We start from the raw sequence: 14,073 nt of genomic DNA on the forward strand, positions 1-14,073 counted from the left end.
GCCAGCCTCAGCCCTTTGCTGCCAGATGCTCATTGCCCTTAGGAGCGGGACCGTTTGCATTCCATGGCCGTGTGCAGTTCACAGATGCTTTTCCTGCCCTTCCTTCGTTTGCTCTTCGGGACATCCGCACGCAGCCCTAGGTGCTCTCTGGCGTCTCGGCTCCGGGGACCGAGAAACAGGCCCCGGAAGGGAAGGGACTGTACAGAGCTACAGGGCCGCGGGAGCAGATTTGGGGTCTAGGCCTTCTGACTCTGAGGCTGCTCCTCGTCCACAGCGTGTGTCATGGGTGCCTCCCGGGAGCAGGGCCCGGTTTGCAGGAGGCTGGGGTTGGCAGGAGACGCTGTGTAAAAACAGGCAGTAGCACAACTCTAGGGTCTGAGGCAGTAAGGAAAGCTGTGCAGAGGGGATGTGTCCTGGCTTATTTCCTGTGGCAGCGCCCTGTGGCCTTGCTTCGGGCCAGGTACTTCGGAATGTAGTATCTCATTTAATCTTTCGAACGTACCTGAAGGGGCGCCTAGGTGGCTCAGTCAGTTGAGCGTCCAAGTCTTGATTTTGACTCAGGTCATGAGCTCACGGTTTGTGAGTTCGAGCCCTGCGTTGGGCTCGCAGCCTCACTGTGATTCTCTCTCTCTGCCCCACCGCGACTTGTGCGTGTGCGCGCCCTCTCTCTCTTCCTCAAAATAAACTGTACAAAGATTTTTATTTTCATTTATTTTAGAGAGAGAGCACACAAGCTGGGGAGAGGGGCAGAGGGAGGGAGAGAGAGAGAGAGAGAGAGAGAGAGAGCGCCTTTAGCAGGCTCTGTGTTCAGTGCAGAGCCTGATGCCAGGCTCAATCCTATGACTCTGGGATCATGACCTGAGGTAAAATCAAGAGTCAAATGCTCAACTGACTGAGCCACCCAGGTGCCCCTAAATAAATATACTTTTAAAAAAAAATACACCTAAACCAGGCAAGCAAGCAACTCCTCCTTGAGAGCAAGAAGGTAGAGGTCTCTGGTTTTTCTCCCAACCTAAATGCCAGCTGACCTTAAAGTCTTGGAAAGCCATAGAATTTGTATTTGTCTCCATTGATATTTAAGCTCAGGAGTTAAGTACAGGTGTCACCAGACTCCAGTCAGATCCTGGCGTATTTGGATCTTGCCCTCTGTCCCTGGAATTAAAAAAAAATTTTTTTTTATGTTTATTTATTTTTGAGAGAGAGAGAGAGAGAGCGCGCAAGAGCGAGCATGGGGAGGGGCAGAGAGAGAGGGAAACAGAATTCGAAGCAGGCTTCAGTCTCTGAGCTGCAGCACAGAGCCCAATGAGGGGCTCGAACTCACAGACCACGAGATCATGACCTGAGCCGAATTTGGATGCTATTTGTTTTTGAGAGAGAGAGAGAGAGAGAATGGGGGAGGGGCAGAGAGAGAGGGAAACATAATTGGAAGCAGGCTCCAGGCTCTGAGCTGTCAGCACAGAGCCCGATGTGGGGCTCGAACTCACAGACTGCGAGGTTATGACCTGAGCCAAAGTTGGACGCTTCACTGACTGAACCACCCAGGAGCCTCTGGTTCTTTTCTTTTCTTTTCTTTTCTTTTCTTTTCTTTTCTTTTCTTTTCTTTTCTTTTCTTTCCTTTCCTTTCCTTTCCTTTCCTTTCCTTTCCTTTCCTCTTCTCTTCTCTTTTCTTTTCTTTTCTTTTCTTCTCCTTTTCCCAGTTTTTTTAATGTTTATTATTTCTGAGAGAGAGGGAGAGAGCAGGGGAGGAGCAGAGAGGCAGACAGAGGATCCACAGCGGGCTCTGTGCTGACAGCGGAGAGCCCAGTGTGGGGCTCGAACCCAGGAAGTTCAAGGTCAGAGAATAAGCGATAGAGCCGAGAGTCGTGCTGTCTGGGGCCAAAGCCCGGTACCAGCTGCTCTGTGCACACGGTTTCCCACAGCAGAGATGCGGAGAACAGTAGCAAGCGTAGCTGTGTAGGACATTGATTTGGTTTGGGTTTGGGCCTTCAGAGTTCATCTTTCAAAAATGTCTTTCAGGTTCTTAGGAACTAAAGCACAAACTCTGCTCCCAGGTGTTTGTCTCTGCCACAGTGCACGGGCAGGGCGAGCCCCTTGTCTCTGTTCCCACGGCAGTCGTAACAGACGCCAAAGGCCATGACACGTCTCATTCCACCGTCTTTGTCCTGAAAAGAAAGTGGGCCAGTAAGGCAACATTGTCAGCAGTGAGTTTCACATTTAAAAGTGGCTGTCGAGGGGCGCCTGGGTGGCTCAGTCCGTCAAGCGTGCGACTCTTGATCTCGGCTCAGGTCATGGCCTCACGGTTCCTGAGTTCGAGCCTCGCATCGGGCTCTGTGCTGACAGGGCGGAGCCTGCTTGGGATTCTGTCTTTCCCTCTCTCTGCCCCTCCCCCGCTAATGCTGTTTCTCTCTCTCTCTCTTTCAAAATAAAAATAAAAAATTTTTAAAAAGGTAAATAAAGGTGGCTGTTGAATTGCCTCAGACATGTGTGCTGACCCGTTGCAGGCCTGTCTTTCCCACGAGTTCAAGTTTGGGTCAGCCTGGGCCAAGCAGAGTAGAGGGGTGTGCTTTCGCTCTGGCAATGATGTCGGCTCTTCTGACCCTAAATATTCCATCGTCCGTGTGGTCTGTCACATACCTGGCATTCCTGTCCGTGTCTTTACGTGCAGGTTCAAGGGAATTTCTGTTACAGTTCTGCCTATCACCGTGCTGTTTTCCACAAATCCGTGTGGTCTGTGAGCAGTTATTTCCCTGGATCGTGATGCAGGGGTGTGTGTTGGAACACGATATTGATTGAGCTCAGCCTTCTCTATCTTGCGGGGGGTGGTCCTTGCCGTGGCTTTTGGGTGAGGCCATGTCTATAATCTGTACGTCAGGCTCCACCTGCCTATAATACGGGGTTTCTGCGTGAGGGTTGTTTAGTCAGATTACTAGTTCTCGGAATATGACGGCGATAAGAGAGATGGCAGGTTTCTCACCAACTTGATTGTTCTTGCCCCCGCTCCGTCCCCAGAGACCGTCCGGTCTGGAGACTGGGACTAGTTGAAAGATTTGCTTTTCTCCATCTCTGAGGCCCTTTTTGCCTTGGAAACCCCATGGTTTTATGAAATGCATGCTCTGGACTGATCGTATGCCTGTTGGGATTCTGGGGTTTCCTACAGGAGCAAGTTGAGCCAGTGAGTAGTATGTACTTGGGGGAAGTCATAGGAGGTGTCCCTTGCACACTGGGGACTTTGATGGCCTTGCTGAAGAGGGAGAGTAGCACGCTTGAAAACCTCACAGGTCCTGTGTGGTGGCTGTTGATGCTGTGCGTTTTAGGGACAGATCAGTGGTGACCAGAGAGTTAGAAAAGGCTTCCTAAAAGAAATTGGGCCTGCTTTGGCCTTGGAAGACCCCAAGTTTGGAAGATGGTGAAGGACAGAGGCTCGGAAAGATACTGAACCTTGACAATGGCCAAGGACAAGGGTGTTCCTGCATCCTGGCATTGTAGGCCATGGCTGAGGCCAGCACTGGTGCCCTGCAGGATGTCCCCTCGGTGGCTGCTGAATTGCTCTTTTACTGGAAGCTAAATGCCATATTAGTAGCATGTCACTTTTAACCTACAGTCAGTTGTCGGACAAACTCAGTCCACGGCATGAATCAGGATCCAGAATAGACATGAAAAAGACCTTAGACTTTGGATTGAAATAGACCTCAGACTCACGTGCCATAGCGGATGACACTTAGCTGGAGCAGAGTTCCTCACCTGGGTCCGCCAAAGCCCTTTTCCCTATTTATACCCAGGCTGAGGATGTATGAGAACAGAAAGATGATTGCCAGAGGCAGGTAGGGAGATAGCACCTAGGAAGGAATCTGATAGCCACAGTGAAGGCTGGAGTATGTGAAGAGATGTGAAGAAACAGCCTTGAGTACCCAGCATGGGGCGTGGGGACAGGTGGCCTCTGTCTCCTGTGGGGTCTGACATTTTCACGGGGATCTGTACGTGGCACAGCTCATAATTAACACATGAAACATTCATCCTGAGTCACCAACAAGGCTTAAGTCACGTGTAGGTTACTGTCTTTAAAAAGGTGAAAAAAGGCATATTGAATTTTTTTTTAAAGTTTGTTTGTTTTGAGAGAGAGCACATGAGCAGGGGAGGGGCAGAGAGAGAAGGAGAGAGGGAGAACCCCAAGTAGGCTCTGCACTCAGCACACAGAGCCCAAGTGAGGTCACGACCTGAGCCGAAATCAGGACGCTTAACCGATTGACTGAGCCACCCAGGTGCCCCACATTTTAATCCAGATTTCGCAAACATTTAAAAAAGATTTTTTTTAATGTTTATTTTTGAGAGAGAGAAATAGACAGTGAGTGAGCCTGAGCTGGGGAGGGGCGGAGAGAGAGGGAGACACAGAATCCGAAGCAGGCTCCAGGCTCTGAGCAGTCAGCACAGAGCCCGACGCGGGACTCGAACTCACGAACCTCAAGATCATGACCTGAGCCGAAGTCAGACACTTAACTGATTGAGCCACCCAGGCGCCCCACAAGCAGTTTTTTGAAGTTGGGACTTCAGTTATGTGTTATTTTTAGTTATGTGGAGCTTTCTGTACCCAGCATTGCTAGATCTGTTGAGTGGTGCACAGACGGTTTTCTATGGACGAGGCCATGCACCCCTCTTAGAGGCATTTCTAACCTTCCCAGGGGAGTCCCTCAGCTCCTGTGTCAGCTTGTCAGCCTGGAGTGGGGCTGGCCCGGTCCGTGGCTGCTCCTGGGAAACTCTGGTACCTCTGTGGAGGTGACAGTCCTGGGGAAGGCGAGCACTGCCTGACTTTTCCCCCTCATTCCGAACTGTTTTCCTGAGCAAAGGTTCTCGAGGACTCGGAGAGCCACACAGGTAACGTCAGCAGCTCCTTTCCCGGGTTCCCTGCCCCATCCCTGCGCGCTCCCCAGGGCCGCCTGGGCTTTGGCGTAAGTGGGCTTCGAGGGAGGCTTGTGGACTTGCCCGGTTTGGAGAGTGTCTGCCCGCAGCCCTGTGCCAGAAGGAGGCAGGGCGTGGGGTGGGCACCCCGGCAAGCGAAGCCGTGCTGGAGCTGCGCCTGGGCAGGACATCCCTTCTCCAGGCAGCACAGCACATTGTCTGTGGTTTCAGGGTAGAGAGGCTGGGAAATGGGGCCACTGGGCTCCCATCCAGCTTTCCCTCTCCTGCCTAGCAGGCCCTGACTGAGTTAGCGGGATCCCCTGGGCTCCTCTCTGCGGCCTGGCTGGACAGAAAAGCCAAACCCAGCAACCACAAGAGGGTTTGCTTTGACGATGGGCCTGAGAATAGCCTGTGAGTTGCCCTTTAAGTTTTAAGTTTTGATCAGGGAAATAACTTTCAGCTGGAATCCAGGAGCCTAGGGATGTTTTCACCTTTCACGTGCATATGGTAGTGTGAGAGGAAATATTTGCACGCCAGCGTGTCTGTGTGCATGAACTGAGACATTGTGTGTGCAGGGACTTCTGGTCTCACCGAGCCCGGAGCCTCTGGAGAGACAGTGCACAGGGAAGGGGGTGGGATGGGTGCTTATGAGGGCGGGTGTGTGTGTGTGTGTGTGTGTGTGTGCGCGTGCACGCGCGTGCACGTGTGATCAGGCCGCAGAGAGTCTCTGGATGGAGGGGTGGGGGTGAAGAAGTTCTTGTCCCGCTTTGGAAAATACCAGAGACAGCCGTCAAGGAAGAGCCGGGTCGTTCTGAGCTGGAGAGCCACTGAGCAGACTTAAGACCGGTGACACAAAACCTCGGCTCAGGGACCCCTTGGCTTGCTCAGGGAGTCTGGACCTTCCCTGCACTCTTCCCTGTGCTCCCTCAACCCACACGTATTCCCGTCAGCTGTCACAGGGCTTGGGTTCTCTATAGGGCTGGCTAACAAGCAGCCCCTTGCATCCTGCCTTTGCATTCCTGGGGCTGGGCAGACGGAGGCACTCAAATGTGGAAGGGATATTGAGCAGCCGTGTGACTGAATGACTAGGGCTTTCAAAACACGCATTTGCTCGTAGGACTCTTACTTCCATTATACAGGGCTGGTCTCACCAGATTCTCCCAGCCTCCCATGAGTGTGCCTGTCGAGGCTGATACTAAGCAGCAGCCGAGGGTAGACCATTGATTGACTGAAGCACTGTTGGGATATAAGTGGGATAGCTTTGCCATGGCCCTGCTATCAGGGAGGTTAGCTGATTGACTTCTGGATCGTTTTAGACTCTGTGCCAAACAAGGGGAGCCAAGCCGGGGTTTGACAGAGTGTCCAGCTGATAGGTTAGGGGGCTGTGTTGTCTTTCTGTGAAGTGCACATCCCTGAGCCACTCAGAGAGTTACAGTGGCCATCCAGGAATGGAGGGCAACCCTGTCCTGGCACCTGGGCTATTGTAAGTGACCCTGGTAATCTCACCCACTTAGCAGGGGCTAGGAAGGAAAATAAGCAGGGCAAGATAAAAATAAATTTGTAGAGTTGGTGTCAGCACGTACACTGTCCCACAGGGGCCACGTGTCACAAGGAAAGAGCATAGGCTGGAGGTTTGTAAATCCAGATTGGAGTTCCAGCTCTCGTGTGTGCCGATCAGAGATTTTTTTTTTTTAAGTTTATTTATTTATTTTGAGAGAGAGAGCACACGAACAGCCGTGGAGCAGAGAGCGAGAGGGAGAGAGAGAGAATCCCAAGTAAGTTCTACACTGTCAGCACACAGCCTGACAGGGTTAGAACTCACAAACTGCAAGGTCATGACTTGAGCTGAAACCAGGAGTCCCATGCTCAACTGACCGAGCCACCCAGGTGTCCCTGGTCAGAGATTTTTGAATGACAGTTTTCTTACCTTGAATGGTTGTGGGAGTCAGACACGACGGTATGCAAAAATCAGTGCTGTATGAACCCAAGTTTTTCTTTGAGGTGGTGAGTGTCCTGACCAAGAGCAGGTTCTTCTGCCACCAGTAGGGAGCGTGGACACCCTCCCTCCTCTGCCCCTGTACCTGTTGGCCTTACCTCTTCTCTGCTGCTCTCCTAGGGGCCTGACCTTGGGCAGGGAGAGCCCGCTGCGTATGCCTCTACTGAGGGCTAGAGACAGCAGAGGGCCAAGGGCAGAAGGCCTCGTAGACCAGGAAAGGTCAAGGTCTCAGCTGAGGGCTCAAGGGGTCTTGCTCCCTCTGAAACATGGAGCTCCAGCTGGCCTGGGACAGATAGGATGGAACCCAGAGGAGGGATCGGGATTAACTAATATCTGCAGGCAGCATGCATTTATGTATTTATGTGTTTATATTTATTTATTTTATGAGAGAAACAGCTCAAATAGGGGAGGGGCAGAGAGAGGGAGAGAAAGAGAATCCCAAGCAGGCCCCGCGCTGCCAGCCTGGCCACCCAGGCGCCCCACTGGAGCCGGCTTCTATCACGTGCCCTCTGCCCTGTGTGGTTGTAGTTGGTTCTGATTTCTAGAAAACCGAAAACCCAGCCTTCCTTACAACAGGGGCGATGGGGCTTAGAGGGAGCCCCTGCACGGAGACCTGAGAAAGCTGAACCTACACTTGGTCCCATCACCCGTTAGCCCCGCCACCATCTGTAAGGCTCTTGACCCTTGTGGGGTCCTCGCTTCCCTCGTTTGTAAACTGAGAAAAACGGGAAAGTTCCGTGCAGCCTAAGCAAATCTAAGTTATAACTGATTCCTTTCTCAGCTGTTGTCTCGGTGGGATGTGGCTAATGACATAGCCCGGGAGAAGGCACAGGAGCCGCTTGATGACGGAACTCAGTCTCACCTTTAAATTCTCGTCCCGGAGACAAATGGGGTGGTGAAACCCAGGAGCCGCTGCCAGTCTGCCAGGTTACCCTTGGTGTCCTGACTCCAGAAGAGGATTTTTTTTTTTTCATTTAGGACCTGCTTATTCAATGAAAAAGCATTGCATTAATTCTGCCCTCTTTTCTCAGTATCCAGCGAGCAGCATTGGTGGTTCTGGAAAATTACTATAAAGATTTCACCATCTATAACCCCAATCTCCTAACAGCCTCCAAATTCCGAGCAGCCAAGCACATGGCCGGGCTGAAAGTCTACAATGTAGATGGTACGTGCCTTGAAATGGTGTCTCTCGTTGGTGGATCTAGGGAGCACAGTTTGGGCAACTCTTTAGCTTCAACCTTATGGTCCGTCTGTTTGGTTCTCCCTCCCCTCAGTGTCCGTCTCTATGGTACATTCTCAGTTCAGAACCATTTTTTTGCTTTGCTTTGCTTCTCTTTTTCCTTTTCTTCCCCCTCCCTCCCTTTTCTTCCTTTTGTTCTTTCGTTCTCTCTCTCTCTCTCTCTCTCTCTCTCTCTCTCTCTCTCTCTCTTTTCTGCAGGCAGACATACTTCCAAAGGAATGTTGATTTACAGCCCACACATGTGGGAGGTTCATTCATTTTGGGATTTTCTGATTGAAAACAATAGTGATGTACGTTTCCTGCATCCTGCTCAGAAAGCCGCTTTTGAAATTTTGGATAAGCTACCCACAGACTCAGCTCCCTAGGTCCGTGGAGTCAGTAACTTTCAGTAGTTCAGGCATCTGGTGAGATACTTACAGGGATTTCTCAATCCTGGCTAGGAGCTGGGGCTGAGTGGGTGGCCGGAGGCCAGAGGCCAGCCGGGGGACGTCAGAGCTGCATTTCAGAGCTATCAGATGGTTAAGTGCAAGAAACAGGACACAGTGTCATTTCTTGCTCAGTGCCTTGGGTCAGGGCAAGAGCTTTGCAGACCCTATAAGAGGATCATATTGTTAACAAGTCGAGTGATTTATGGATGGTGTCCATTTTTACTGGCGATATCCTCCCCATTTTTGGCAGGGGGAGGTGGTTTCATGAGATATACACTCTGGTGGGATTCCCAGAGGGTTGGTAAATTTCACCTGCTCTGAAAACTTAACATAAATTCCCACGAGTGAAACCAAGTTATTAACTAAGTAGTTGATACAGAAGAAAGCATGTGATCTGCCTTGTCCTTCTGAAAAGCGAAGGTGGTCTGTGGGCAGCTGGAAACAGGGCCGCGAGTTCCAAGTCTGTATTAACAGACGGGCCATATTGCCAGACCTCAAGTCCTTTTTTTTTTTTTTTTCCAATAAACACTGTGACCACTGTGATATTCCAACATGGCTTGCTGTCCTGTGCATAATCCGTGTCTCCATGTCCCTTGGCTTTCTTTTTTCTCTGTCCTCGTTCTCCCCGTTGCGTCTCATTCTCTCTCGTTGTCTTGTTGCCGAAACGTGATGTTCCACATACCCTTTGTGGCCAAACTGAAACTTTATGTAGCCGATGGTGAGTAACCTCTTCAGTGTACTCCGTGTGTTGTTTTTGGCCAACGTTTTAATCACCTCCTCCTGAGTTCTTTCTCCATTTCCACTGATCCCAGGGGGTTTGGGGGAGATTTCCTTCCCCCAGGGAGAAGTGTACTCAGTGTACTCACTGAATGTGAGTACAGGAGGTCCTGTCCACCCTCCTGGGAAGCTCCTTCTGAGATTTGTGTAGGTGCGGGTAGGCGGGTAGACGGTACTGACAGACCGCGGTACTAGCTTTCTGCTGTACTTTGCGGCCCCATGGCATTAAAACAGTTCTTCCGCCTCCACTGTCCTTCCCCAAAGGCCCCAGTAACAATGCCACTGGTCAGTCCCGGGCCATGATTGCTGCTGCCGCTCGGCGCCGAGATTCCAGCCACAACGAGTTGTATTATGAAGAGGCTGAGCACGAGCGGCGGGTGAAGAAGCGGAGAGCAAGGTCTGTCATCCCCCCACCCCACCCCGACATAACCCCCTGTCATAGTAGACTTTTTATTTATTTTTTTACTGCCGGAATGAAATCTCAATGTGTAAATGTGACATGCTCAAGCCTTAGGACTGTCTCCCGTCCCAGGGTTTCTCAGACTTCGGCGCCCTCGGGAGGGCTTATTAAAGCACGGATCTGAGGGTCCGGGCCCCACCTGCAAAAGTAACTGACTTACTATTCAATGGGGCTGGAGCTGGGCCCAAGAATCTGCACATCTTACAAATTCCCAGCTGATGCTGAAGCCATTGGGCTGCGTGGCCCACGCTTTGAGGGGCCCCCCTCCTACACCCCCAGGCCCTTGTTGGTTTCCAAGTTCTGATCACGTGAACGGAAGCGGACAAAGTTGGTTTCCATCGTGGATGCTGGGCCCCTTCCTTCCTTTTCCCCCCGAGGCTGCTGGTGTGGGTGGCTGGATCAAGGGGGATACAGCTCTGGTTCTTTGCAAGGCTGCTTCTGAACCGCCGGCCACCCCTCAGCGTGTGCAGAGCCCTGTGTGTGGCCAGAGTTTGAGTAATCTTACAGCTCTTTTCCTGTAACCCTTCGTTGTGGAGATGGAAGGGTTGAAGCGAGGCCCCTGAGCTCATTCGTGGCAGAATCGACTTGAGCGGTCATCCCCCCGTCCTAGGGCTCCTTCCTCTTCACCCCTCTGGCTCCCCTGCCTTCCTTTCTCCCTCTGTCCCCTTTCAGCCATCTGGACTGGCAGCTAAGGAGGTGAGCCCTGGGTGAGCTGGCAGGCCGGGACGCAGAGGCGGGCGGGGGCCCTTCCAGACCCTTTAGCACCGCTCTGCTCTCAAGCCTGCAGCGGGCCCCGTCCTGATGACTGTTCTGTTGCCCGCCAGGCTGGTGGTGGCCGTGGAGGAGGCCTTCATCCACATCCAGCGTCTCCAGGCCGAAGAGCAGCAGAAAGCCCCAGGGGAGGTGATGGACCCCCGGGAGGCCGCCCAGGCCATCTTCCCCTCCATGGCCCGGGCTCTGCAGAAATACCTGCGCACCACTCGACAGCAGCATTACCACAGCATGGAGAGCATCCTGCAGCACCTGGCCTTCTGCATCACCAACAGCATGACCCCCAAGGTGCCACCTGTCCCTGAGCCTGGGAGGTCCCGCCGTCGGGTGTGCCCGGGAGTGATATGGTCAAAGTCTTCTCTAAAGCACCGACTCGTGAGAATTCATGACTCCCGCTTAACTTTGTATTATCTGGGTGCGATTGGTTTTTGTTAAATGGCCCTTTGATAGCCTCTAGGTTCACACAGAGGAAGGACTTTGACTTAGAGACAGTATAGGCAGTAGTTAAAGGAACTCGGCGGGTTCTGGAACCGAGCAGACTCCTTCTAACCTTCCTCCTCCACCAACAAGCTGGTCACCTTGGGCAAACACTTCAGTGGCTCTGCGCCTCACTTTCCTGCTCTGTCCATTGGGGCTAATGGTTAGTACCTACCTCATCGGGCTGCTTTGGGAACTCAAAGAGCTCGTTCATATGAAGTGCTTAGAACAGTGCCCGTCGTATGGTAAAGACTGAATAAATGACTGTTATTAGTGGAGGAAAGAATGCCAGCACTCTGTTAGGCGTTTTGGATGTCGTGGAGTTTGTTTTACTTGAATGGTGTTTTGAATTATGACATGAGCATACTTTCAGGGATATTGCAGGAAACGGCTGTGCATCTCAGAGAGGGCTGTGGCCAAGGAAGCAGAATAGAGTAAATGACCTGTCACCAGACAGAGGGGAGCTCAGATACCAGCTCCACCAGTTGATTGGTTGGTGACTTTGTAGAAGTCACTCTACATTTGTTTCCTCTTTTATAAAATGGGGACAGTGGCAGCATCTACCCGATAGGCCTGTTGTGTGAAAGTCATGTTAAATGTGGCAACACGACGTGTAAATCACAAGGTAGGGAGTAAATGAGCTTGGCGTACAGTGCTCGTGAAACGATTGGTGGCTTTTGTTCTAAGGGCCCGTGTACACGCATCGCCCTGTACATGTACAACGTGTGGCTGTGTTGTCACTCATCAGTAGCAACCGTCAGGAAAGCAATACAGAAATATTCAGTGGGGGTCTGTAAGGTTTCATTTCCAATTTCTTTGACTCACTAATTCCTCTCCTAGAAAAAGTATTCAGCGCAGTCAGATACATACACAAATGTACATGAAGGTGATTTTTGCAAAATAATCTGGAATAACTCCACGCCGGCCATCACTTAAAAATAGAACAGTGGCTTATAAATCACTGTATGTCACCTGTTAAAAATAGAAGAATCTTTGTTAGAATATTAAGTTACAAAAAACGGAATGCAAGAAAGTACGAGTATGATACATCTACACATGCAAAGTGATAGCTGATACCATGTGGGACGGAAGCCGTTTTCCTTTTATTTGAGATGTCTTACTGTCCTGGTTGCTTTCGTTTTTGTTTAAAAAATGTATACTTTTGGGGCGCCTGGGTGGCTTAGTGGGTTAAGCGTCTGGCTTTGGCTCAGGTCATGATCTCACAGTTTGTGGGTTCGAGCCCTGCGTCGGGCTCTGTGCTGACAGCTCAGAGCCTGGAGCCTGCTTTGGATTCTGTGTCTCTCTCTCTCTTTCTCTCTCTCTCTCTCTCTCTCTCTCTGCCCCTCCCCCCCCCCCCCCCCGCTCATGCTCCATATCTCTCTCTCTCTTTCTTTTTTTTTCTTTCAAAAATAAACATTTAAAACAAAAATGTATACTTTTTCTGAATTAAAACTCATTTCACACTCTTTCTTTGTGTAAAAATCCAGGCATTAAAGAAAAATATGTGCAAAGGGAACTCTCCATTCTACTACCCTAAACTGTTCGTAGTGATAAGGAGTCAGTATGTATGCTTCCAGAGGGGTGTGTGTGTGTGTGTGTGTGTGTGTGTGTGTCTGTCTGTCTGTCTGTCTGTCTAAAGTAGAAGTGGGAAAAAAAGCAAACCACAAATGGGAGCTTATGCACACACATGCACACACACACGCAGTTTGGAAACTTGCTTTTTTCATTTAAAACGATCCCTTGGCTGTTTTCCCATGTCAGTACCTTCCAGATCTCTGTCCTACAGATCTAACTCGTTCTCTTTAGTAGTTGCATCTTATTCCACTGAATAGCACGATTTGTTTAACCAGGGCTTACGATGCACATCTGGATTAAGATCTTTCACTAGTTTAAACCAGGGCTCAGCTGTTTTTGTTAATCGAGTTTTATTGGAACACAGCCACACCCTTTTATTTCCATGTCGTCTATGGCTGCTTTCTCTCTACACAGACTGAGTTGACCAGTTGTGCCAGAGTGTGGCTTGTGAAGCTGAAAATATTTACGTTAGAGAAAATGTTGCCAACCCCTGGCCTAAACAGGGTTGCAGCAAATATCTTTTTTACATGTCTTTGTGCATCTGTGTAACTATTTCCGAAAGATAAATTTTTGGTAGAGGAACAGCTAGATCAAAGGTACAGATCTTGCCAAATTGTCCTTCCTATGCATGTTACTATTTTACACTTTTGCCTCTGAGATAGGATTGTTTATTTCTCCCACACAATTGATGTGTTGGGTGTTACCATTCTTTTTAATCACTGTCCTTATGATGTCCAATGATGTCTTTAATCATAAGAGGAAAAAAATATTTTTCATTTTAATTCCTATTTCTTGAATTATTAATGTGGTAGAACATCTTTTTTACTATGTTAATTTTCTATTAATATTTATTCTATAAATTATTAATTTCATTTCTCTGATTGCTGAGTTATTTCTTTTTCTCATGACTCATAAGAGCTGTTTCTTTTTTGTGAGAGAGAAAGAGAGAGAGAGAGGATGAGCAGGGGAGGGGCAGAGAGAGAAAGAGAATCTTAAAAAAAAATTTTTTTAAATGTTTATTTTTGAGAGAGAGACAGCATGAGTGGGGAAGGGGCAGAGAGAGAGGGAGACAGAGAATCTGAAGCAGGCATAGAATCTGAGCTGTCAGCACAGAGCCCGACGCAGGACTCGAACTCACAAACCATGAGATCATGACCTGAACCGAAGTCGGATGCTTAACCGACAGAACCATCCAGATGCTCAGAAGGAGAGAGAGAATCTTAAGCAGGGGCTCAATCTCAGAAACCGTAAGATCATGACCTGAGCCAAAATCAAGAGTCGGACGCTTAACCGACAAGGCCACCCAGGTGCCCCCGTAAGAGCTATTTTTATATTAGAAGGATGTTGAGGCATGGCTGTACTTCCCGCCTTAGAATATAAGCGTACAGATCAGAAATAATATACTTGGCAGCAGAGTGAGGTATAGAAGGAAGGGGATGCACATAGAAACCATCCT

At 49.9% G+C, this 14,073-nt stretch overlaps 1 protein-coding gene across 1 annotated transcript in view; it reads left to right on the plus strand.

Annotated features, from left to right (window-relative positions):
- The window catches only part of VANGL1 (VANGL planar cell polarity protein 1), a 47,581-nt gene that overhangs the window by 32,213 nt on the left and 1,295 nt on the right, over positions 1–14,073 (plus strand). The window contains exons 5-7 of the mRNA XM_042993807.1: positions 7,921–8,054; positions 9,599–9,731; positions 10,619–10,853. Coding sequence (XP_042849741.1) covers positions 7,921–8,054; positions 9,599–9,731; positions 10,619–10,853 — 502 coding nt within the window. The remainder of the gene's footprint in view (positions 1–7,920; positions 8,055–9,598; positions 9,732–10,618; positions 10,854–14,073) is intronic.

Source organism: Panthera tigris, chromosome C1 (assembly GCF_018350195.1).
Source record: "Panthera tigris isolate Pti1 chromosome C1, P.tigris_Pti1_mat1.1, whole genome shotgun sequence".
NCBI classification, from domain to species: Eukaryota; Metazoa; Chordata; class Mammalia; order Carnivora; family Felidae; genus Panthera; species Panthera tigris.